Source organism: Anabas testudineus, chromosome 5, assembly GCF_900324465.2.
Source record: "Anabas testudineus chromosome 5, fAnaTes1.2, whole genome shotgun sequence".
In the NCBI taxonomy this organism is placed as follows: domain Eukaryota; kingdom Metazoa; phylum Chordata; class Actinopteri; order Anabantiformes; family Anabantidae; genus Anabas; species Anabas testudineus.
In genome coordinates, this window is record NC_046614.1 from 9,190,634 (window position 1) to 9,218,001 (window position 27,368).

General features: G+C 43.5%; 1 protein-coding gene across 5 annotated transcripts in view; it reads right to left on the minus strand.

Annotated features, from left to right (window-relative positions):
* Positions 1 to 27,368, minus strand: part of LOC113154282 (plexin-A1) — a 163,001-nt gene that overhangs the window by 83,694 nt on the left and 51,939 nt on the right. For all 5 annotated transcript variants that reach the window (XM_026348380.1, XM_026348383.1, XM_026348381.1 and 2 more), the window contains one exon: positions 4,083 to 4,223. In XM_026348380.1, the coding sequence (XP_026204165.1) occupies positions 4,083 to 4,223 (141 nt within the window). The remainder of the gene's footprint in view (positions 1 to 4,082; positions 4,224 to 27,368) is intronic.

The window sequence follows — 27,368 nt, forward strand, 5'->3', positions numbered from 1 at the left end:
ATACATAATTTCCCTCCACTGTATCAAGCCATCCAAGTCCTTCTCGTCTGTTCCCAGAACGCTCACACTCTCTAAACACAGCCCCCCCCAACTCTCTCACACACACACACCAGAAGAGATGAATATTCATGCTTTCAGAAAGTAACTAGCACTGCATCCCACATCAATATCAATATCACGGTCGCCATCAAAGACACAAGGATGTGTGTGTGTATGTCTACAAAGAGAGCAAGAGTGGCAGCTGCAGCGTCAAATTCAGATGCAGCTTTTTTACCTTTTTGGCTTCAAAACAGAAGAGGACAGTCTTGACTGAGCCAACACTTCATGAGATGATTTACCACTGTGGCAGTTTTGCACAGAAGAGAGATGCTTCAAAAAGTTAGTACTGAGATAAAAGAGTGACAGTGTTCTTTGTGAAGCTTTTTACATTCCAGGGGAAAGAGGGACAAAAAAAAAAACTTCAGCTAAGCAGCGACACCAAATGAAGCTGCTACTCTGGAAGCAAATTTATTCCAATTTCCACCAACAATAATACAGTGGTGATATAAACAGGCAAACTGCGCGTGTGTGTGTGTGTGTGTTTATAAGTAGGTAGAGAATGACATGATCTTTATCAATACTGTTTCCAAATGTCAGCTGGTGCAGATCTTTAGCTCAAGCACCCAAAGTTAAATGTTCGAATGTAATAACAAAAATAAAAAGCAACAAACAAACAACAAACATAAGCCCATCCGATGCTGGCCGCAGTCAAGTAACCGATTTAAATTTCCTGTAATAACATACTGTCGCATCAAACACACACACACAGCAGGCCGCCCTCTGCTGCTGTCATATCCTCCATTGATAATAATGACAGTGATGAATATAGCTGGAACAGAGCGAGTCATAAATCACAGGGCCTCGCCCCTAATTCTGACTCACCACTTATGCCTTTATTTGTGTGTGTGTGTGTGTGTGTGTGTGAGCAGAGAAAGGAAGACTTGTCGTTGGCTACGCATCAGTGGATATGTCCAGTGACACCTTAATGTGCTTGGCTTGTCTGAGGAACCCCCGTAGGCACCCAGCTACACACAGACACAGACACACACACACACACACTTGCAGAATAAGATCAGAACTGACTATCTACTTCATGTGAAAACAAGAAAAAAGGAAAGGACACTGCATTCCTAGTGTGTTTATGCATATAAGTAGGTGTGGGTGTGTCTGAGAGGAGTTAATGTTTTCCATTTGCCCTCTCACGTAATCTGCGTGTTTTGAGTGATTAATATGATGTGGATTCTAATGTTTATGCAGCATGTTTTCTTATTTTTGTGTGTGTGTGTGCGGTGTGTGTATAATTGCATGGACACCTGTGCATTTAATAACGCCTCCCTAACTACTCCACATTTACAGAGTAGCAATGACAATTCTTTATAAGCAATCTGACACAGGTGTGCAATGCAGACTGATCAACGGATACTCCAATGGGAACGCCAAGCTGAATGGACACCGGGAGGAGTGGCGGTGCTGGAGTGGTGCTGGAGTGGAGGAGACTGTTAAGAAATGTGTCTGAAGCCTGTGTGTGAGTGTGTGACTGCCAGACTTATCTTATATTATTATTTTTGTGTTATATCATTACATTGAGAACCTGGACACTCACTGTACGACAGGTGCATGTGTGTGTGTAGTACAGTAGCATCTTCTATTAGCTAAAGTCAACCATCTACCATCACTGCTCAACTACTCAACCTTCCATTTTTCTATCCATCCTTCTCTCAAATGCACAATTTCCCACCTGTGCCTCATTTAAGAAAGACACAAATATGTATGTGCGAGCACGTGTGTGCGCGTGGAGGAAGGAGACGGGGAGAGAGGGGAGAACGGGGGGATTCAATAGTGAGACATCATTAAAAACATGGGAATGGGATCAGTAGAAGGCAGTAGAGAGGGGAGAACTCAATTTGGTCTTAGATGGAAATGTGTGCGTGTGTGTGTATGTGTGTGTTTAGTAGCCAAGGAATGGATTTATAGAAGTAGAGATGGGCAATAGCTGGATAGATGGAGGGCAGCGGATAAAGATGAGGGTAGGATGGAGGGCTAGAAAAGGGAATTGCCCCCTCTAGTCATTAGTGCTGGAAAGGGGTTTAACTAGAAGGTCTGGCAACCGCAATCCCCCCGTTCTGCTTAACCCAAGCCTGCAAACCATTAATGGGGATCAAACGCACAGTGAGATGAAGGTGTGTGTGTGAGTGCGAAAGAGAATATGGGGGGAGTTCTGAAGAAAAGAGCTCGGTGGGAGGTGGATGGAGACAAAATGTCCTTCAGAGTAAATGGATTTACGTTTGTGTGTGTGTGTGTGTGTGTGTGTGTGTGTGTGTGTGTATACATGAAGTGTGTGAGCCTGAGCATATGTTCATGTCTTGTGTTAGTGTCTATAAGAAGCACGTGTGTTAGTTCCTTTACAGTGCAGTAGGCCACCAAGTCACACACACACACAAATTTATCAAAGCACCCAATATAACAGTTTCCAGGTGAATCATTTAATTACATGGCAAAATACAAACGATGATTCAGTATGTGGCATTAGGTTAATGCAGTATATGTGTATTAGTCAAAAGAAGTAATGGCGGTGGTCATATTGAATCTGCTTTAACTGAATTCAATTCAATTGTATAGTGACTTCTGTTATGAAGTCACGTCAAGGCACTTCACAGTGTCTAAGGTTTAAGACCTTACAAAATATAAATGTATACAGAATTATATTGAAAACCCGACAACTCCACTTGAGCAGCACTAGGCGACAGTGGAGAGGAAACATAGATCCCATTGTTCATGTTATAGTCCAGTACGAACAACTAGGTCTGTGTATTATATCTCAAATCTGCACAAGAAGTAGTTTTAGTTGTAGTTTTTCCTGATCTTTTTCTAAACTTTTCTAATTTTATTTTGGTTGTTTTCTTGTATTTCCGTTTAAACCACCTCAACATTAACGCACATATTGACACCTATTAGGCTCGAACAATACCCAGCCATAACAGCAGTTTATTTGAAATGCAAAGTGTGCATCGCAGATTATCACTTTAATTATTGCAGCTCCAGTCATGAACCACTGGCCTTTAGCAAAAATTATGTTTTATAGCCCGGCTTGACTCTACTTGCCTCAAACGCCTTTCCCTAACCAGACCTCAGCATCTCACCCTTTTTTAATCAGACAGTCTTTTCCCAAAGCCCATTTTAGATCTATTAAATACAGACATATTCACATCATGTACTACCTCACTTTCCTTTCTCCCCCCCGCCCCTCCATTTCTGCTTCCTTCACTCACCACACTAATGAGACAGAAAAACGAGGGGAGTTGCAGCTGGGCCTGGGGAGCGACAGACATGCGACACACTCTCCTCCGCATCCGCTTCACCCCCACCCCCTCCCCTTCCTCACCATCAAAGTGTACACAGTCCTCGGCAGCGGTGGAGCTGGTAATGACCACAGGCGCGCGCGCACACACAAGTGCAACCTTAAACACACTTTGTACTGTATGCCTGTGTGTGTGCAATGTCTTAATTATTGGCAACCTGTAAAGTTTGTAATGTCTGTAGCAGGTGTGTGTGTGTGTGTGTGTGTGTCAAATGTCTTTAAAACATTGTGTGCACACAATGTGTCAATACCATTGTTGAGGACATTTTGGCCAATCCTGGTGATGAGGGTTAAGACTTGGTTTTAGGGTTATGGTTAGAGTTATATTTACATCAGGCTAAGCCTTGGGTTTGGGGGTTCAGCATGTTGTTGTGATGACTAATAGTTATTTCTTTATATAATGGTGATCTGATTGGCACAGGCCTATGTAGACATTTCTTGGTATTTGTGCACACGCTTGTGGGTGCAGAAAAACTAAATACATAATTGGAGGCATATGTGTGAACAAGGCATTGCTAGCCCTCTGCCATCACCCTTGGTAATTGCTATACTGAGGCAAAGAGAAAGCTAATAATGGTTCCAACACCACACCACACAATATTCCATGTAACTTTTAGTGCTGCCGTTTGGTTCCCATATGTCTGCTCGGGTGTCTTTCTGTGTGCATCACCAACACTGAACCCACCTGTCTGTCCGTCAGGGTGTAGATGTACTGCTGGTCCGGGCTGAATAGCATGTCTCTCAGTAAGGCACTTCCTGCCTCACTTACGGTCACCTTCTCATACAGCACTGCTGGGCGGTTGGGACTCACAGAATTTACCAGGATCTACAGGGAAACACAGGAAAACAAATTTAGAAACCACACAAAGTCGGAAATACATGTAGTAATGTAGGTCGCCAATGACTGTAATGACTCCTATTAAGTATTAGGAAACCTGGCACTGCTGTACTTATGCACAAAGAACAGAAATATGTAGCTTTGTAGCTGCATTTTGATTGTGATAAGACATCAGAGCAACAGCTACTTTACACAAAAGTAAAAGTCTTAATAAAAAGATAAAGGATGAAACTAGAAGAATAAAATGTCTTAATAAGAAGAAGCTGCAGGCAGGAACGACTGCTGGCTTGATAACTGTCACATTACAACGTTAAAGCAGAAAATAAGGTGGAAATGATGAAAATGATGTCACTTTTATTATACATCCAATACACCATATTCATTTCCTCTATATTTGCTGCATATACAAGCACAGACACACTGAAATAACAACACAATGAAATACTGTGGCACATTAATCTTTGTTTATCCACTTTTCATTTCTTCTTGCAATATCCATATCAAAAAATACATATAAAAAAAAAAATCATCTCAATCCATTTTTTTTCCCTCCAAAGCCAAATTTAAACATGCAGTAGAGTCTGTGTATGTGTCCCCAGAAAATAGGCTGCATTCACTTGAGCAGCAACAGGTGGTTATTATTATAGTGGTTGGGAAATAAAAAAAGAAACATGTAAACAGCTTAAGTGAAAGGCTGTGTTAATAACAGTATTGAGTGTATCATTATTGTGACGATTACAGAGGAAGACGTATGGATTATTGAGTAGATAATGGTGTTATTACAGCTGCAGAAAAGACAGCTCTACTCTGCACATGGGAGGAACTAATGAAAACACCTTCAAAACTCAAATGATGTCTAAAGGCAATGTGTGTGAAAACACTGTACTCCCGAATAAAGAGAATAACAGCGAGGCACTACCCTCGCAGGTTTCAATGAACACACCTGTACACAAGCATAACCATTAACCTCGTTGGTGAAAGCGAGCGGGCACGCGCCTCTCACACGTGCGCTCAAATTTTCTTTGTGAGCTTTGGTGAACAATTGGCCCAGATATGGAAAGTAATGGTGCAGATACAAGATAGGAGATTGGCTGGGTGGGGTGGCTGTGAGCCAAAGTCTTCTCAGCAGCAAATGAAAAGCACCGAGCGACGGGGGAGGAGGGGGGAGGGAGCAAGTATCAGCTCTCCATTACTGAGCTTTGTCGACTCGCACTGCTATCAGTCTATAGTGACAAGGAAGGGACAGCAGGCAATGACTAGCTGGGAAATGATACTCTACACACACACATATGCACACACACACAAATAGGTTCACACCAAGATGGATAAGAAATCATAGAATGGTAAAAACACATGCAGACAGTGATAGATATGCATGTGCTAATATGTGTTTTGATATACATATACATGTATACACACACACACACACACACACACACACAGAGAGAGGGACCTGTGGGTGAATGTGTGTCACAGAGAGAAAAAGAAAGATAGAGAGATAAAATACAGAGAGAGGAAGAGCTCATGAGGCTGTGATAAAGCACTGGAGATGAGAGGAAATATGGATGTTATTATCTAGATAATGGCTCCGTAAACAAAGGATACATTTCACTCATGGATGGTTCGCATCTAGACAACCACATACACACACACGCACACGCACACATACCAACACAGAAACACAGCCTTTAAGTATAGACACCTGGAATAAGGAAAAATGTCGGCTGACACACACACCGAGGTGAAAGAATAGTTTTTGTTCTGTAGGCTCCCGACATCATTTTCTCCCTCATTCTCTTAGAAAAACAGAGTCACTGTAGTTGGCAGCCACATCCATCTCTTAACCAGACACACAGAAGCCCAGTTCACTGGCTAATGACCAGTCCCAGTCTAGACTGGTTTTACACACACATATAGAGAATAAAAGTCTGGCTTTCTGTCAGCCTTCCTATTCTCTGTTTGAACCCATCTGCTTGTCTGTCTGCGCATCTTCCAGTCCGCTGAACCCCAAATGCCCAAAGACTATTTTGTCACAGTTTCTCTCCTCGCTTTGGTCATTACTGATTCCAGCATGTCTTACAGACACTAAACCTATCAAATATTACTTTTTCTCCACCATCTTTTGTTCTGTTAGTTGTTGTTTTTTTTCACGCCTTCGTTTTGCTCTTTATTCTCTCCCTACCCTTTCCTATTTATGTGAGGATGCAGTTCATATGCAGTGCTAACACGTAAAACAACGTGTGGAGAAAGCAAGGAGGGTGAGAAAAACCAAAAACAGGCGAGTGGGTGAGTGAGAGTAGGTGACGTGTGAAAACAACAGGTAATAAATCGGCTCAAATCAATTCATTCCACGGGCCGCTGCAGCTTGGCCAGAGAATATGGAAAAACAGACAGAGAAGGAAGGAATATGGAACGTATAAACTGAACAGATGGATGAATGTTTGCATGGATGGATGGACGACCACCTGTGGTGTATTAACATATACAAATCAGCTATTGTCACATTATATTAATGTATACATTCACAGTTTCTGTTCAAATACACGCACAGCTGTGAATGAGTTCATGTGTACGCCAAATCAAGAAATCAATACAAAAGTCTGTGATAATGGGAGATGCTGCTACTGTTTCATTGTGTCCTCTGTAGTGCTTAGCTTCGCGCTAAGTGCCTGATGGATAGATTCGCAAAACGATGCTGTGCCGTGCGTTTTTTTTTTAGGAAAAAGCCCCATCTCCACACTCTTGTCAATGTGTATGATCCAACATTAACAGACCTTAAACACATTATAGCCAGCGTCTTAAGTGTGGACATGGAGAAGTGATGAGAAAGGAAGAGGGGAAAAGCAGCAGCACACAGTTTAACAGTGGAGAATAATGAGGAGAGAAAGCCACAGGGAAAGAATAGCAGATGAATAAATTAGAGTAGACAAACAAACTATAGTCTTTGTCTCCTCTCTCTGTGGCTCAGATGTGAAACTCCAAAACCTGACTTTTAATAGCTGCTACTCAAGAGTGTTTCCATGACCTACAATTGTTACTTTCTGGAATGTTAATCTTGTTTGTGTGCAAAGCAAAACTGGGAATAAGGAGAGATGAAGTGGTAGCTGGAGTTTTCCACAGCAGTCGTGCTCTCTGGAGAGCAGTGGCCCTAAAGAAATCTAATATCTAATGCGAGAAATGACTAGAAGAACTAGAATAATTTCTAGTGCATCTTTATTAAGTGTAACTCCCCAAAATACCCCAAACAAGGAATTTGTATGCCCCTGTATTTCTCAGCAAAATGCTTTAATATTTAAATTAGATAGCCAAAATACGCCAAACGGCACCATCCATGCACTGTAACATTTCCAGCTATCGCCCCTCCTCATCACAACATGCAACATCCATTTTTTTTTTTTTTTATTATTATCTGTTCTCTGAGCATTAACACCTCCCTCAACCCGGCAATCCACCCAAAAGCCCCTAATGCCAGGTTTTATCAGTGCCAGGCAGGCCTGGTTAGCTCTGATAGACACAGAGGATAGCTACAGCTGGTGATAGGGAGGCTGGTGGAGTGAAAGTGAGAGAGTTAAACGATAAGACAGTGGCACATCAATGACAATGATGCCTGTCATAGCCGCAAGTGACAACTGATGGAGCTGGCGTACATGAAAGCGAGAGACTTGGAGGCAGAGAGAAAGAGAGATCATCAACTGTGTGTCTTCTAGGCCATAGGTGCACTGTGGAAAGAAAAGGTGGTGGAACAAGGGAAGAAGGGAAGGAAAGTGAAGAGTGAGTCAGAAAAAAGATGGAAGAGCAGAAGAAACGGAGCCCTCGCAGTATTAAAATACCCAGTAGATTTAAATAAGGAAAGGAAAATCAATTCAATTTCAGATGCTCCAGGTGTTCTCATCAGTCTGCTGGAGAGATACAAGCATGAGCACGTAGACTGAATATTTGCTTTGACATTTCAAAGCACATGTGGAGATGTGTGTGAACATTTAACATACCGGGTTCATGCTTGGCTCACTAGTAGCACATAGTAAAACACAAAAACACACAGAGACGTACATGTGCATATGTCCTTCATACAGGGGTAAACCTGACATAACTAGTCTGCCCATGCATAATTGCAGCAGGCCCCCACATTCCTGGCTTTGATGTGGAGCAAGGTCCAATGTGTATGTGTGTATAAGGGTGGTGTGTGTTTACGGGACCCTGCTGAAGTGGGGGGGTGCAATGTGACCCTCTGCAGAACAAAAGAAAATGAGGGAAAGCAGCAAGAGGGTGATGAACAGAGGAGATGAAATTGGTCCACTAGTCAATTGTGTATTGTTACATACCACTTGTTTGTACTCAGCTGAGCCTCTTTAAATTGCATCTGCTTTTCATCCATCCATCTAGCAGTCTTGGAGGGGAGTATCCCTTTAGCAGCATGTGATCAGTTCTGTGGTTTCTTAACATTTTCTTCCTTTGTTCAGCTGCTATAGATCATGTGATATGTCCTAAATGAACCTCGCAGTCAGAGCATGTTTCCCTGGTTTTCAGTCCAGTGATTAAAAAAATAAAGAGAGAGGGAGAATCTTTACATCTGCAATTTCATGCCACCATCTGATGGTGAAGATCACGTAGTATGGCTGAAAGCTTTTAATGCTTACGAGTAAATTGTACATTCTACAACATCCATGTGTCGGCTTTTATTTCACACAATGAAACACAGTCTGACAAAATTACACAGGGCTCTGCGGAGACTACCTACCTAATGACAGCTTCATGTAAACACCTCTCTGGCCCTCTTTAAGATGTGGTTTCTATCCGCAGCAGGGGCGTTCAGATAAAGGCTTGAAATCACTCACTTCCTATCTCACTCCGAGCTTGGCAGAATGTGAGCACAGCGAGACACAAAACAAATCCATCAAGTGTTCTCAAATGGCAACAGTTGCCATTAAAAACATGAGAAAATACACCTTTTTCCCTCTTGCTGAGTGTATGTGTCCTTTCAGGGCCATTTTCAGTTACTAACAGTGATACAGGAGGATGGGCTCTCTAAGGAAGCAGTGAGCACTTAAAGCTGTACTGAAAAACACACACATACACACACACGCAGACACACACACACAGTCGTTTTTTTTGTAATATTGCTTTTGTGCATTGGTAGTGAGGAAAGAGTATCCTATTGATTTGTGGGAAACATGTTTGAATGGAATAAGTTGTTTTATGTAGCATTAATAGAAACTTTTCCCCCTGTAGCTCTTAGGTGGTGTTTGTGTATCAGTGGTAAGAAGCCGGGAGCAGGTGGAGCATCACACATGATCACGAGTGATCGCCGTGATATATCTATGGGACAAATCCCCCACCATAATCAAACATACACACACACACACACACACACAGTGTATACAGCCGTCATATAGAAGAGCTCAGAGTAAATCTATACCATATGTGGGTTAGACATTTGGAGACCGAGCAGCCCTGGCTTCACAAAGCACAAAGACAGACAAAGAGCTATGGTGACAATGATGGAGGAGGCGTGCACTAAAACACACACACACACACACACACACACACTTACATATATATACATATACACATACACACACACGCACACACTCGGTGGAATGTCAAAGCGGCTGCTATCAAAACACAGTGTGAGTCTGGAGCGGGTTATTTTAAGGTCTGGGAAGGAGCGCAGATGCAGGCGTGAACTTTACTCTCTTTTATTTTAGTTTAAAAGAGCTCCAGTGGTGTGAAATCTAATAATAATTATATTTGTGAGAAAGCACAAAGAAGGAAACCTCATTTGCTTTTTCATATTACTTATTCATACGAGCAGATAGAGAATATAAGTGTTCAACAGACTAAAAAGGTTAGATGGAGAGAAGAGGCAAATAAGAGAGGTGGCATGTGGGAAAAAAAAAATCCTTTCTCTCCTTTTTCTCTTTATTGTGTTGTCACATGAGGAAGTAATTCTTCCATACGCCGTTACACATTACTGACACAAATGTAACGCACCCTCTCGTCTACTACACCCACCAGCACAAAGAACTGTGACTTCTTCGAGAGCTTGTCTATCATCACGGCTCCATTAAGACAATTCTGGGAAAAGAGTCATTTATTTTTATCTCTGTGATGTTGCTACACGAGATCAGCTCCTCGGTCTTTATCTGCCGTCAATATCTGTAGTGCATTTTCCCAAAACACCCGTTATTTGGTGTGCGGAGATTTGTCCATTTGTACTGCTCCACACAACTGAGAGCATATTTAAATCCTGCTGTTCTGAAGTTGCACCTGACGCGTTCTGTCAAAGACCTTGAAGCTTTCATTTTCTTCGTCAGCGGCTTCAAATACGCGGCCATGTAATCCAGTCTATTCTGTCATATCACGTTACTTGCTATGCCAGGTCTTATTGACTGGCTTTGGTATTCACCCGCATGTCTGCACCATGGTTATTCATGTGTGAGCCCGTGGCCTTTCACCAGTGGAGCTTACAAAAGGTCACATACTCTCACACACCCATGCACACACGCAGCTACAGCCGCGCAGACATATAACAGGCCGTGGATGAACAGGAGGTGAGGAAAAACAAAACAGACACAAAGGGAATAAAGCTCAAGCCACATGTGGTCCGATTCTCCCGGCACACAGGCATACGTACACTACAGTGTAAACATGGAGGGAGAAAGTGAGCTGCTTTACCAGCAAATTAAACCTATTCATCACTGTTAATGCCTTTTAATCCTGACACTCGCTGAAATTAAAAGACCTTGTCATCACTATATCCCCTCTATCTCTACCCGTGTCGTGCATCCTCAGCCTTTTCCTTTTCCCTCGATGCCTTTCTCTCCTTTAGTTTCGTTCATCCCTCACGTATTCACCTCCCTTTCGGGTCCTCTCTACCTTTCCTTCCTCCGTCCTCACTCCCTCCAAATTAAATACGTTTAGCTCGGAGTCTTCGGATAAGTGTGTGTAGTGAGTCGCTAGACACGGTGCGACGGCATTTCATCTTCCAACCATCAGTAAATCACGCTAACTCAATAATCTGCATGGAGTTACACACACACACACACACACACACACACACACAGCTGCGAGTGTGGAAAGCGCCACATCTATCATGCTGCTTTACTATGACTGATTTTATCAGCTGTCTTGCCAGGGAAGAAATTGCACCACAACATTATCATATACAATAAGATGAGACTTAAAGATAGAGCTTTCCAATTGAATGCCTTTTTAGTGTCACCATTCAAATGAGAAAAGACCTCCTGTTACACTGAGACGCAACACTAACTCCTTATGGGACGTGTCAACTGAAACAATATTACACTCATATCAAAGAATGCTGCCAGGACATTTATATGAAATGCATAACACACATAGACTTAAAGACTAGGTTTGATATGAACACGGCTACAGATGCATGCAGAACACCAGCCTGGCAGTTTATTACCACAGTGACACTGCGATCGGAGCTACTGCTACCCCTCCAACCAACAGAGAAAAAGCGAGAGCTGTGCTAACAAGCTGCTAGCCTTATCAGACACAGGAAGGTGGGAAAGAAAACAAAGATTGGGAAAAGAGCTAAATGCAATGAGGGGGAACAGATGCTATCATCTAAGCAGTGTGTGTGTGTGTGTGTGTGTGTGTGCGTGTGGCTTTGTAGAGAGAAGTGGAACACATACAAACATAGGAAGTTGGCTGGGGAGTAGAGTGTTTGTATTGAGTGTGTGCGTGTGTGTCGGGTGTTTGCATAAAAGAAAGTGTGTGAGACAGTCTCTATCAATTTGCATGTGCAGCAGAACAGTTGTGCACAGCGAATAAAGCCCAGTGTGCAATTGTGTGTACAGAGTTAATCGTCATTAGTCACATTAAAAAGGCATCAATTAATAGCTCGACGAAACGAAGGACACCAAGCGTACGCAGGCACGCGCACGCCTGCTCCTGATGTGACATGACGCAGTGCTGCTTGACCCTCCATTTACTGACTACATCAGCCATTCACTGGGATTACATCGAATGGGACCTCATCTTCAGCTGTAATTACCAAGGTAGGTGTACGTGGGTCTGTGTGTGTGTGTGTGTGTGTGTGTGTGTGTGTGTTCCTGTGGGAGAGCCAAAGTGATTACATGGCCACTGGTGCCTCTAATAGCATCTTTTAGGCAGAGAGAAAAGAAGAGAGAGGGAGGGATGAGTGATTTCCATCTTTCTTGGGAAAGACCAGAATATGGAGGAGGAATTCTATGGTGGTTAAGATGTGGGCCTGTTTTGACTGCGCCGTCATGTAACCGTGTGTGTGTGTGTGTGTGTGTGCGCATGCAGATGTTTATAATGGATGTAACACAAGAGGCTAATGGGAGCTTGGCCAAAACCACACCTCAATGAAGTGTGTGCCAATACCATTGCTGGCCACAAATGCCTGCCTCTCCTCCACCCCTTTCATTACCCTATCCTCCCCTCTCTTCGTTTTACTTCCTTCTTTACATTAGTCCTCATTTTTCTTCACTTTCAACTTCTTTTCCCTACTTTTTAGTTTTTGTTTTGTTTTCCATTTCTTCAAGTCGGCACACTTTAAGAGAAGCGGGAGCATCTTCCTCTTCCTTCTTTTCCAAAACACAAGCAAAGCAAAGAAAGTAAAATCCTTACTCAGCTGTCACACACACACACACACACACACACACACACACACACACACACACCCGTGATCGAAAATAAAAGACTGAGACGGAACAGAAAGAGAGAAGCTGACGTAAACAGAGTCAAGATGAGCAGAGGGCACCAGAGGGCACAAACCAGCAAAACCACAACATTGTTAGTCGGCGACACAGAAGATGTTTCGAATTAAGAATAATGTTACCAGTAACAATAGGAAACTTGGTGGCTTAAATGAGGGGAGTTTATTTTGAAGGGGGGGAAGAGAGTTATGGAAGAACACACACACAGCACAAATAATGTCTGGCAGTTGTAAAGAACGAGGAGTGCAGATGGTGTTTAAAATGAGCTTTTATGGTGCGGTTTAGAGCGATTTACAGCGGCGGTTGGTCTTGCGTGTGTCTGTGTGTTTAATCAGTGAATGCCAGTCTTCCAGCACAGTACACATTTCAGCACACAGTCCTGTACGTTTAGTGTTCCAGTAAGAAGAACCGCTCCACCCCACAACATTCACACACATCCACAGTCCCACCCGTGTCTAATCTCTTCTTTTCATCTTCACTTCTGTTGTTATTCTCATTCAGTTGATGGGAAATTGTCAGAAAAAAAAAAAAAAAAAACATAATTTAAATCTAAGTTAATATCTTATAGTTCAAATTATAAACCCAAAAATATTCCATTAATATATAACAGAGGAAATCTTTCTTAACAAAAATCAACATAGAACGAGTTGGTTCTCAGATCCTAACTGTTGAACAATGAAAATAAATTGTGAAATGATATTTAAATGCTCAATTTAACTCAGTTACCGTCTATACAGGTTTTACAAAACACTGTGGAATACTAAGGGCATACAGCTGTCATTTCAGACCTTGCCCAGACCTTTTGAAACATAGCTCGTGATACACAAATAAATGTTCCTATAAGAGAATTTAAAAGCATGTGCACAGTCCTTTGTTTAGGATTTTATTTATTCAAGAATCTCAGCACTAATCCTCACGTCACTAACCTCTTCAGTGTCTTTATACGTTGCTGTAGAAGGAGGTCAAAAGTGCAGGCTGAGGTAGTGTTACGAACAGTTCTACACCTGTGTGTGTGTGTGTGTGTGTGTGTGTGTGTGTGTGTGTGTGTGTGTATGTGCGCAGAAGGCACATTCCTGACATGACTGCCCTAATCCCGCCCTTCAATACAATCCTCTACTGCCTACTAGTTCATACCTCTGACTGTGTTAAAGCTTCTGTATGTGCGAAAACATCTCTGTGGGCGTGTATACACATGCACTAGTCTTGTTTTGTCTTATCCACCAATACACTTTATACGTCAAGGCGGTGGGGGGGGGGGGGGCGCAAAAAGACACTGGTCTAGCAGCCTTGTAACATTCAGTGCTGGGAGTTTGTGAGTGTGTCAGGGAGGGACAAAAAAAGCACTTGGGGAAATTAACTTTGGGTTGGCTTGCTGTGTTTGCTGAGGTGCTGCTGCTAGCTCATCACAACTAGACTTTATCTGTGTTTATCAGTGAGCCGGACTCTTTATTGCTATGATGCACGATGCTAAATATAGCATCATCTGCTGAGAGTTGGGGAGAAATGGATGAGGCTGAAGTTACCGATGCACCAAATCTGACTGATGGGGGTGAGTTTCCGAAGTATAGTTTTCCGTGACTTAGTGTTAAAGAAATTAATTTCTGTTCTCGCACATCTTCAAAAAGTGATAAATCCGTAAGGAGGCAGAGGTAGTTTGCAGATTACTATCAACGTCATCACTTGCAGCAGAGTGTAGCTTCTTAAACTCCTTTAGCCAGACTTATCATTCAGCTTCTCCACCCAAGCAAAAGAAAAAGGACTGTGTGAAACCAAATCCTGACCCAGCATTATGTCAAAACATGTAAAATGTGTAACTGTTTCCTTCTCCTCACCACCTCATCTCTCCACTCTCAGGTAAGACCACACACTTTCTAACCCAGAATGCTACGTCTTCTGTGGGGAGAAGCCAGAGGAAAGTCCCTGGCCTGGGTTTGGGCTTGGTGCCGGGAATCCACCTCCAAAACTGAAGGAGGAGAGGAAAAGGAGAACTGGGAAGAATGCCACCGACAGGAACACGCTCTCAGCTATTGCAATGCTTTTTATTCCACCACTTAATCTTTGTATTGTTCATTCAGCATTCTTCCTCTCTTTACATTTTCATATCTCACTCCATCTCTCAGCCCAGTTCAAATTGCCTTCCCTCCTCGCTGGTTCATTCCGCTCTCCTGGTGTGCTGTAATGGTCCGTGGGGATGGTCTTGGCTGCTACCCACCAAATACAAAACGAGCATGACTGATTCAAGAGCCAAAAGACTGGCCCAGACAGAGAGAGGGAGAAAATGTTGTTTTCTATCTGTGTATGTGAGACAGAGCGGCAGCGCGGTGCAATTAACAATTAAACAACTGAAGGATGACAAAGTGAGACTGAGCAGGGACTAAGAGACCACACATAGCTCTAACTGGACCCTATTAAAATGCATTCAATACTTCACTGTGAGTGTGCACGGACGAGCATGACAGAGGGAAGGGACAGCTGTGGAAAATACATGGTGACATTCAGCAGACGTGTGCATGAGCACACGGTGAAACTGAGACATGACCTAGTCTCAGTTTAGTCACGAAATGACGACAATAGAAAGGAAAAATAAGGAAGACATTTTTTTTCACCCCGAACTCTCTCAAGGTTTTGTAAGTTTCAAAATCCTCATTTCTCAATATCTGACTTTCCATTTTTAAAATCAGCCAGCTCAGCGTTTCCTATGGTCAACAAGTCACTTTACCGGAAAGGTTCTAACTGAAAGCACAAAGGTACTTCTAAAGAGAAAGAGGATGGAGACTCATGTCTTCCTGTGTGTTAAATACCAGCTATGCCGCTGCATTTAAACCATGGAGTACTTTGTTGACTTCAACCTCACCTCCACTCCTTTCTGATGACCTCATGTCGGCACGCAGAACACAGTGATAACTGGTGCAGTAAACAGTGAACACAGACTCAACAAAGGAATGTGAGGCATCTGGTATGACCTGTCCATTTTGTCTCCTCCAGAGAGTTTGCTCCAAACTATGGAAAGAAGAATCTCTATGGCATTATGTACTGTCTCTCAGCCAATGAGGCGAGATAAAAGTACACAATCAGAGAGCAGATGTTGTCATCTTGCCAGTAAAATACATAATAAATTATTCACCCAGTGGATTCTAGTTGAGGGAAAAAAAAAAACAACAGGTACTACTGAATCAGAGCGTGGCTACAGTTTTCTAGCCTCTGGGCCCAGCTGAGTAGGCACATCGTATGCTTCTATATGTGGGCTGCAAGCTCGGCATGCTGCACTCAAATAACTTCTATTAATACCTCTACTGCTCAACTACTGCTTTATGTAACTGCAGGGTCACAGCGGGCTCGGATAGAGATAGACTATGGCTAAGGAAGCGTATACTATGTTAAATCATACAGCAACAGACCCGCATACACACACACACACACACACACACACACACACACACTCCAGACATGTCATAGCGGCAGTGCCTGAGCAGCTGGTATGACCAGGTGGAGGACAGATGCCCCGCCTCTGTTTTGGCAGGTAGCCATGGTAGCACAATGTGGCCATCCAGAGGATACAGGTTCTGGGGAGGAGGTGAGGATGGATATTTGGTTGACACCCAGAGCTATCCAGATGATACAGCCCACCCACGTTCAAACACATTCCTGTCAAATTATGACAATTAGAAGCTGTAAATGACTTGGTGCATGTTTCTGTGGGTGCCTAATTTCATCTAGGGCTCGGTGATAGTCATACAATTATGAACACATTTAGCAACGTTCATATCAACAGCAACGCGAGCAAGGAAACCAGAAAGCTATTGTTTGCAAACTTTGTAAGGTTTTGGGAGTCTTTCGTTTTCACATAGTTTGTTTCCCCACACGGATAATCTGTGTTCACATGATTTACAGAACCGAAACCATAACTAAAATATTATGTTGTAACGTGTTGAAAGAGCTGAACTTAGAACAGTCCCAGAGAAAGTAGTATACAGAGAAAGAGAAGCACCCTTGAATAATGAGGCACAAAAATAAACGCAGATACCACAGAAAGATAAAAGTAGGAATGGTGGAGGATAAAGAGAAGAATACTCAAGAGTGTGAGACCATTTGAAATCAGAGGCTGCTGGCTGCCAATTACAACATCTGTACATCTGTACAAAAAACAGATAATGTGCGTGTGGTTTATCTGTTTGAGTGAGGGAGACAACAGGGGAGAGTTTGTCTAAAGTGTTGGCCCGGCTAGGTTAACGCTCATTCCTCCATTTCAGCAAGTGGGGACGTAACAGGGGTACCGAGAAAAGGAAGAAAGGGGGCAATGCAGAAGGGAAAGAGTCAAAGAAAGCCAGATGGAAAGAAGAGTGGATACATGCAGACAGCAGATGACAAGAAATAGAGACAAAAACGCGGACTATTAGTCGCTTTCGATCAGGAACAAGGCTGGGATATGATCAGAGTCTAACCGGGAACAGAGCGGAAGGAAGAAGGAGAGACATCAAGATAAATCAGCTCTGTTTTTCTTTTCCCCTCCAACCAGTAAGGTCTGTCAGTCTCATCAGTGTCTTCGCAAGAAATGGTAAACACAGGCTGAAAACAGGGAGAATCAGCCTCGAATGCAAGCAAACCTCAGTGAAATGTGCACAACATCTGCAGCGGCCCCCTCGTCCTCCTGCTTGCTAAGCGGTTCTCTCAGTCTTCTTCTTTAGTGCACTGTGCTTAAAAATGAAGCCAACGGTATGACTGGAAGTGAGTTTCACCTTTTTTTAAACATACACAGGGAAAATACTGAAGTGGTGAGAAGGCTCACCCTGGGACCAAAATAGGCGAGTACAAGAGAGCACGGCAAAGTTTCCAGACAGTCAGTTGAGTGCACTGGACTGTCACAAGATTGCTTTTTATAGAAGAGCTCTTTGTTGTGTCTCTCCAATATCTTTCTGTCTTTCCCTTGCTCTCCACACACACACACACACACACACACACACACACACACACACACGCACACGCACAAACATCTGCCAGCTTATCTTGCCTTTTCCCTTCCTCCCTTTTCTTTCCCACTGCCCCACACATAGAGACAGGAAGTGTGTATGAGTCCAGGAAGTTGTCGATAAAGAAAATGGAGGAAATCCTTTGTCCTAGATTACTTTCTCTCACACATAACCACAAACACACACACACACACACACACACACACACACACACGCACACAATTACACTAACATGCACTGAACGAGATAAGGACTGATTGCAGGTAACATTAAATAAACAGTGACGCGCACATATTGATGACTCAATTCCAGCTGTGCTTACTCGATCTGCAGAAATTAAATATCCATTCTCTCGCAGCCTCCGTTGTTTCGCTACAATGTGTAATTCACGTGATTGGATTATGCAAAAATCAAAGTGAATCACACTGTAATTGAACTGCTACAATGGCAAACAATCAGCTGTATACAAACTGAATTACAGGTAGATAAAAAAAAAGAACATATGATCAAACTCTGACTCTCAAACGGCCTTCTCAGTGTGGGGAACGGCTAAAATGTCCCCACTTTGTAAAAATGTCCTCAGTCCAATGGTTAATAATTCATGCTGGTCCTTACAGCGATAGCCCACAAACACACACGTTTTGTGAAACTACAAAAACACAGCACAATAAATACCTCACAATGTAACCACAAGTTGCTATTAGTGGATCATAAGCAGAAGGCGCCTATATGCTTGCTCACTCACTTGTTCCACTCAAAAGCAGAACCGGACACACACACACACACATACACACGCACATTGAGAATACACAAACACGCACATATACCATTAAGCAGCAGCATGGGCGCTCAGCAGGATTTAAAGGACAATTAAAAAGCTCAATTAGACTTATTTCCGTATTTTCAGAAATGAGTGTTACAGATGGCGTGGCTCGCTCTTTGCGTTTCAAAAACACACACTTTGGTGGTTTCCTCCTGGGAGACAACACAGGGGAGATGCGCAGTGAGAGGAGGGAGGGATCTGATGTAAACACGTCTAATGGCGCTGTGTTTGCCCGGCTGCTGAGATAAGTGCCTGATGAAAATGTATCCCACATCTTTAAAACGCAATATTGCTGATAGTAATAAGGTCTTCTGTGTTTTCAAAAAGGTAATTTACTTCTTTGGCTTAAAATCTCTTGGGTAATGTTCGTTCACTCAGTGACTGTAGCTGACTGTTCCCGTTCTCTGTCGTTTCCTCCCTCCTTCCTGAAACTATTTACAGTTTTGTCTTCCCTAACGCCTCCCATTCCCTCGCCTTTTCTTCCAAGTTTCCCCTGTTGCGTTTCTTTTCTCCCTCTCTCTCTTTCTCTCTCTTTGCATCTTTTCCAGTAAAACCCAAGTATCACAGTCTCATTGTCTCCTTCTACAGCATCCTCCAAGTTTTACCATGCCAAATAGGTTGAGTCAGCCACTGCATGAATCAACTGTTTGTATGTATGTCTGTAAATTGCTCTTTGTCACAAACAGACAATAACTTCCCATTCAGAAAAACAAAGTCACAAGGCCCACATGCTCACACACAGCAACACACACATGCACATGCAGATGCTCCAACCTGTAGGTTTTCCATGGTCCATTTATGAAAGGGGGTAATGCTTCACTGTCCGCCCTAACTGGGTGTGCACGCACACAAACACAGATCAACACACACTCACACACACACACATGCATGGAGGGCAATAAATTCAAACTCGCACAATGCAACCCCCGCAACGGACATGGTGGGAGCAACAGCTAATGCCAGAAAAACATACCAAGTCCTGGAGTTCATCTGGAGGTAAGCTTGATTCACACTCGCAGGAGGGCATGTGATGCAGTATTTCAGCGAGGAAGGAACTTGGCAACATATGAAAGACTTGTTCAGCCGTTCCAACTGCCAGCTTTGCTCAAAAGTTTAACTGCTACAACAAGTAGGAAAACCTGATTTCAAAGGCAACTGGATTCTTTTGATTGTTTAACTTTTTCGTTTTGTGGCAGTTAAATAGAAAGTCAGTGCTACGGCTTCATCTGAAAGTCAGTCAGGTTTAGAAGCTTACAGAACCTAATGCTACGTTTCAATCACTAACACAAATTTGGCTTTTGTGGAAGTACTTTTTTTTCCCCCGTCATTGTAAAATGCGGTGAACGACTGAAGGCCTTACTTATAGTGACAATAACTCCTGGCCATTTCATCACATTTCCAGAGAAGGAAAAAAAGAAGGTAATTAGCTAATGGATCTCTGAGAAACTGTGAACCGTCTCTGACAAATATCAGATAATAGTCTGTAAACCTGCCAACATCTCCCCCCAGCTGAAACTCTTCTCTGCAATTTTTCATCCCTTTCTCTCCTTCTCTTCCAGCTGTCGTTTTCTCCAAGTCTATACCAATAGTCAAATTAACAGCGAGCTACACTTTTATCGCAGCTAATTGATGAGGCCTGACAGAGAGATGCCCTCAATTTCCACCACTGTCTTGCTTTATACACACACTTTTTCTCTCGTCCCACCCTAAAGTCACATGGAAGATTGTCTGTAGCCTCCAAGCAGCCTGGAAGAAATAAACACTCAAACACACACCCCAGCGTACACACTTTAATGCACACACGCTTACAGTACATGCATAACAATTTGCTTTCATACACCCACGAATGCAAGAGCAAGAAGTGTGGCGTGCACACATACAAACACACAGCGAGAGAGTGCTAACTCAGAGCTCGAGCTGAGAAGTCCCATTGGGAAAAGCCACTTTCCGGAACATTTTACCCAATTTGCATTGCTCCTGGCTTCGTCGCTCTCTCCAAGGAGATGAGATAGGAATGAAGAACTAGTCGCAGGCTGTGTATGTGTGCGTGCACATGCGCGGGTGAATGTATGCGTCACAACGGAGGAGCAGGAGAAAACGTGTACATCAGTAAAGTCAGCAATGAGAAAGCGGCGTGTTTGAGAACTAAACCGAGGGCTGGGGTGTGCATTTTAAACACTGCACACTCACTGCTTCAGCTGTTTCTATCCATGCATCCAATCATTCAGTACTCCATTTACTTATTCCTAAACTGTTTCACTGAAGGATGCAGGTCGGCTTTGACTGCTTATGAAGTCGGCTTTGTGCAAATGTGGTCTGATGGGAGTCCTGCATGATAACAGTGGCATAGAATCACTCCAAGACTTAACTGGATGTGAATCAGGAGACTGTAAACAAGCAGACAAACACGTGGTTTAGTGGACACCCAAGGTTCCTAACATCAGGACAGGCCCCTTGTGGGTATGCCTACTGAGAACCTTGCATGTCTAAAACTGCCGCACATACACATACACTCTCATTGATGCAGGACCAATGCATTAGAGAGATGATGCAAGGAGAGGAGTCGTGGCCGCAAGCAATCAGTCTGATTGTGTGTGTGTGTGTGTGTGTGCGTGTGCGTGTGCGTGTGCGTGTGCGTGCGTGTGTGTGTGTGCGTGTGTGTGTGTGTCTCCTCCACAATCCCTCAGTCACCTTTTTTCCCCCAGAGGAATTGGGTTGTTTTGCCAAGGCTTGACATTATATCATCTGGTTAGGTACACATGGAAGGGAGAGTGTGACAAAAACACAGCTGTTAGTTCATCTGGGAGCCCAGAAGAGGAGACGAGGAGGTGGACAGTAGAATGGATGGATGAGAAGGTGTTCAAATGGTTAGAGAACCACATGGTTAAGCCATGTGTACACAGTGTGTATCCATCGTGTACATGTACAGTATAAAATACAAAGCTATCAAATGAGTTACAAGTTAGATTTCTATGTCACTAAGATGGTTATTATGGTTATGATACTGCACTTTGTGCCCGTATGATGCCATCGAAAGAGGAACAGGAGCTTTAAGCATTTTTTTCTGCTGCTGTGGAAATGTGCAGACAGACAACTTTCAGCAAATAAACAACATTTTCAAATCAATCCACATTACTGTGGACGATACGTTTCACCTGATCTTTACTTTCTGGTCCTGGAGGTCACTAACAATTACAATGCTACCTCTTTATCAGAGGGGCCAATCGAAAGCTAATTTCCCTTAAAGCCTGACTCTTAACTCTAATCACCCAGAGAGACAAACAATAGCCAGGAAGGCTACCTTTTCTCAGATTGACTCAGCCAAGGACCTCTCCAATAACTCTAAGTGGCTTTCTGCCGTTAAAGCACTCCTTGATTTTTAGTTATACAAAAGTGAGCAATACGTGTGAAGGGAAAAAATATTTGTGATTAGCATGAAACAATTCTGTCTTCAGTAGGCATCATGTTATGTCATGTTAGCGGTCATTTCCAGGCAAACATGCACCAATGTATAGTAAAAGTCAGTATAATATTCGAATAGCTTCAATTTGATTACAAGGTGTTTTAAAGGTCTATACTTTTAGCACTTACATTGACTAATGCTGTGTTTGTGAGTGGATATAAGTTAAATTAACTCACTAGGAAACTCACTATCAAGCATCTATATGGTACACATGGTAAAAGTATTATGTTGTGACCTCCACCACTAATGCCACATAAGATTGAGAGGTCCTTGACACACTCACACACAGAGGGCCACTGTGCCAGACGTCTCAGAAGGTGAATAGGGTACATTTGAAGCTGTGCCAGTTACTGCACATGAACTTTATGTCTGCTTTTCTCTATCTCTCTAACATACACTTCCCTCCCAGCGGCAGCCTTGACCCTCTTGCCTCCTCTTCACTCCACTGCATCACTAAATGTAGCCATTTTGGCTCCCGTAGGGCCCGTGATAGAGCTTTGGTCACCTCCCGGCCACATTCATACCACTGGGTCTGTAATGAAACTATGGATTTTCCATCGAAGCCCTGACACTAACTGCCTGTTTGTCGTGCATCCAGTGTCTGCTGTGCTATTCTGCACTGTATGTGCCAACAGGGGAGGATAAAAAAAATCCTTTCGTAACACCATTCTTATAATTTTTTCACATTTTACAGGCAATGACTATGGTTTGTCAAGAGATCCACGTACTACATACCGACAAGAGTTAATACATATTTTGACTGATGTTGCAATACAAGATGTACATAAAAAGGTAAAAGTGTAAAGCAAACGAAGACTAAAATCTGTTCACAGTCACTCTGTTTTGAATAGATGATCATGGATGATCATGTCCGCACAAACACACACAAGGCTGCAAGCATGAGGACAGAATGAACACGCCAGGGGAGTTAATGAGGGAGTTTGCCGTCTCTGCAGTTTCATCTCCGTCTCTCACATTTCTCTCTCTCTCTCTCACTCTGGCTCTCCCCAAACGCACGTGCGCGCACACACCACACACAGGGGTAAACATGACCTACAAGCCCACTTATTTCCAACCACAGTTGAAACTGCATTCTCTGCACTGTGCTGTGTGCAGCTCTAACGTTTAGCAACGTCGCAGCAACCCAGTTTCAATGTTGTGGCTGTGTTCAAATCCCCTGCCTGCTCCACAAACATCAATGCTCCCTACGACACACTCTCTCTCTCTTGCTCCTCATACTTCCTCTTCCTCAGTATCTCTAGCCTAGGCTGCCCTGACTGCTGTTGCCATGGCAACCAAGAAGCAGGCCCGCCACTGGGGGATTTGAAGACAACTTGGTGTAAAGACCCTATGTTACTGGAGCCGTATTATTGGATGGTGGCTTGTGTTGTCCTTGGGGGTGACTGAGTTTATTCTTGTGTGCTCAAATGCTCTGATCTCTTCCGCACAATAATAAAACAGGTCTCTCACAGGGGCAATGGTGCAGTCAAACCCAGACCCTCACCATGGCACAGGAGGACAAATACAATACAGAGGAAACACTGAAAACCTAACCCAAACACATGTTTAATGTCAGAGCTGTAGTTGATTCAGCTATAAGAGAATACAATGGATGGCAACTGAGTGCAAGAAAACATGAAGGAAACTGAGGCAGAAGTCCATGCACCTGGTGCTTCCTCACCTCCCTCTTGTACACACACCCTCTGTGCAGGCCATATCCATTCCAAGGTTATCAGTAATCCAATAGGTTACCCTGTAAGGAGGCAGTTTCCCAGAGACACAGCCAATATCCTGATAGCAGAAACATTCAGAAGGCATTCCTACTGAGTGACACACTGTTCCCACTCTTCCGGTCTTTCTCCATTACTGGATCACAGGTTTCCTTCCGTCCTGTGCCAATTCTTTCATCCGCTCTGCCCATTTCTATTATTTACTTTTGTCTCTAGTACAAACTCTGACATTTAGTTCTGAACATTGAGTGTTTCTAAACATTATATGAGCAGTTTATTTGCCAATAATGCAGGTACTGTTAATACAGATGCATAGAGACATGGGTGTTCCCACACTGATTGGACATCACGTTGTGAAACACCCTTACTGCAACGCTACGCAAACTATTTAACCATGTTCTCTTGGATCCTGCGCACGCGCACACACGCTACGGTTAAAGTGAGAGGGACTGGAGTTATTTCTGGGTCACTAGTTCCCTGGCAGTGACCCATAAATACAAGGCTCTTATGGATGATAAAACATAACTGGGAGTCCTTCGGCTAAACCCTCTGAGGAAACACAGGCTAAAGATGCAGCTTGTTAGATTCAAGCACAAATCTTAATGCCTATTGGGTGGGGTGACATGCAGAATTTAAGTTCCCCGCATATAATTCAATAATTAAATCAGCACAGAAGTCCAGTGAAATTCACTTCACAAGGATTTTTACCCTGTTTGCAGTGCAACAAACTGGTCCATACAGTATTTACACGATGCTTTGATGGCACCATATAATAATCACCACTGTATGGTGTCATTAGTTACCACACATGCAAACATTATCAGCTCCTGCAGTTCAAGTAAAGCCTTGTACATGTCTTATACGTGTATTTGTACATATTCTCATGTTCCAGTCCTGTTTTTCCTATTGTGTGCGCCTGTGTACTCCACTTCGTTAACGAATGCATGTGTGTAATAATGTGTATGTGTGTATGCAGCCTGTCTCTGGGGACCCTGTTTGCTGTGCTTTAATTAGCTTAATCCACCAACAACACATGGATGGAGGAGCGGCGAAGGAGAGGGGTGTGAGGATGGTTGGTGAGAGAGGTGGCAGAGGGGGAAGAGTAAACAGGAGAATATCTCTCCCCTTGCCATTTGTTACTCCCCCCTAGTACGCGCTCTCCCTCTTGCGCACACACACACACACTTCCATCTTGGCTCTTGGCAGTGTCTGTTGCTGTCCAGGCCATTGTGAAATCCACAGGGAGGAGAAACTGTCTCTGAAATGGCCACATGTGCTGTCGGAGGCCAACTAAACCATTTCCAGGGAGACTCTGCATTCAAACAGTAGCCAAGCTAAATGACCAATTAAATATAATAGTGAGGGCTTAATTGGTGTTAGCCAGTTTAGAACAACACTGTGCAATTAATGTTATATAGAAGATATGGAGGAGACTGTCGGGAGTGACTGTGCACCTTTACATGCTTCACATGTGGTGGTGGGGGTGGGGGTAAAGAAGGTAGATAGAGGGAGGAGATAGAGAATGACTATGTTGGGAGAGGGAGCAAGGGAGGGAATGAAAGAGGATGCACAAACAAATGCAAGCGTTGGGAATAGATGCAATCATCTCAGTCAGTCAGCTAACGACGAATTCCACAGAGAAAAGAGAGGAGCAGAAAAAGAGTAGTGATGGTGGGAAAAACAGAGGGGCTGGGTGAAAGAAGATGGAAGTGAAGAGGTAGGGAGAAGAGAGACTGACGCAAACATGACTAATTAAAGACTCAGAACCAAAGGAAAGGATGGATAAATATTTTACTATGAAGAGGAGACAATGAGCTCCGTCTCTCAGACTTGAGACACTCGGGTTGGTGAGAGGAACGGGAAGAATGCAGGGAAATTGAAAACAGGGAATCGGTGAAAAAGAAATAACCCTTTGTGAGGAAGTGAATATGAGTTTGTGCCTGTGAGCCTCCTCTTAAACGCCCGCTTCTTCATTTTTAAGGGCTTAGTAGATGGAAATGGTAAAGGCACAAGGTCAGCTGCACCAGTAATAGAGCCATTAGGTGTTTCTTTGCCAGCTCTGCTGACACTAAAAACGATCAACTAAGCCGCGACTGGAACAGCAGCTACTCCTCTTAATTAGCAGTAAATGAAATCTCAACCCTATAATTAAAGTGGACTTGCTGCCCTGCACACAAGGACTAATAACAAACCAGCCAAAGAAACCCAAGTTAAGTTCACTTTAGCCAACTGTTACACTAAAGATTACCCAGAAGGCATTAGACCAACATGGGGGGGGGGGGGGGGGGGGGGGGGGGGTTGGCTTTCCGCTTGGCTATCACCAACCTTTACACTAACGGGATTAGCCACAGGGTCAGTGCAATATGGCCAGCAGTGATCGCGAGGACGAGCGAGCTCAAAGCAGGCAGACTGGAGGCAAGTTACCGAGCCAGCTAACACTGTGACGAGGCTCGAGGCAGAATCTATTCCCCCTAGGGAGGAGGGGCAGGAGGGTAATTAGTTAGACGGCGGGAGACGCCGGCGTGCTGCGTGAGACGGATGAACACGGGCAGCTGTTACATTGGGTGTTGTTCTTGTGTTTGTGTCTGTGTGTGTCTGTGTGTGTCTCAGACACACACAGACAGAAATCGCCCAGCCTAAACACTGATGCCCTGAAATGCTCCAAAGCGAACGGCGGTCATGTGATGGCAGACAAAGAGATGCCCTTGTATTGTATTCCAATAAAACCACTATTAAATGAAATATTGGATGCAAATGTATGTGGATGCGGGTGAACACGAATTTCTGTTTGTTTCTGCGCACACAGGCGTTAATCATCTTAATGTCACTAAACCAGAGGAACTAATCAAAAACAATCTATTAAGAATCTATTAGCTTGATAGTGCGTAATCTGATAAACCCGCTGCATTCGCTTCCCATAGGAGAGCGCGCACGTGTGTGCATGTTTATCTGGTACTGTCGGCATTCTTCACACTAGATTAGTTCATCTGATAGTAACTCACATATTGACACTCATTTACACCCGTCACGTGGAGTAATAGAGATCAAGAAGCTCCTCGAATCCTGTTATTTACTGAGATTTAAGAGAAGCACTGATGTGCTGAGAATTGTCCCGTTACTGTATGTGCCCTCTTCTATGCAAGTGTATCCTTCTGCAAACAGTTTGTCATTCCTGACACTTAAAGGCTACGAGGAAATGTAGCTTCCGTGTGTGGTTGTTAAGGGCTTATGGCCACACCTCACCGCCATCTCTTCTAAGCCAAGGTATATACTGTGAGCTGCTGGGCTTAATTACAAGGAAATGAGTGTGCGAGACTTGTATGTGTCGTGAGATACAGTCACTTTGTGCCAAAGGTAATCTTTGCCCACTGTGCCACTCGGGCCTAACCCTCTGGACACTGTGCTGCCGTCCAACGCACCCCAGTGTGTGTCCAAATTT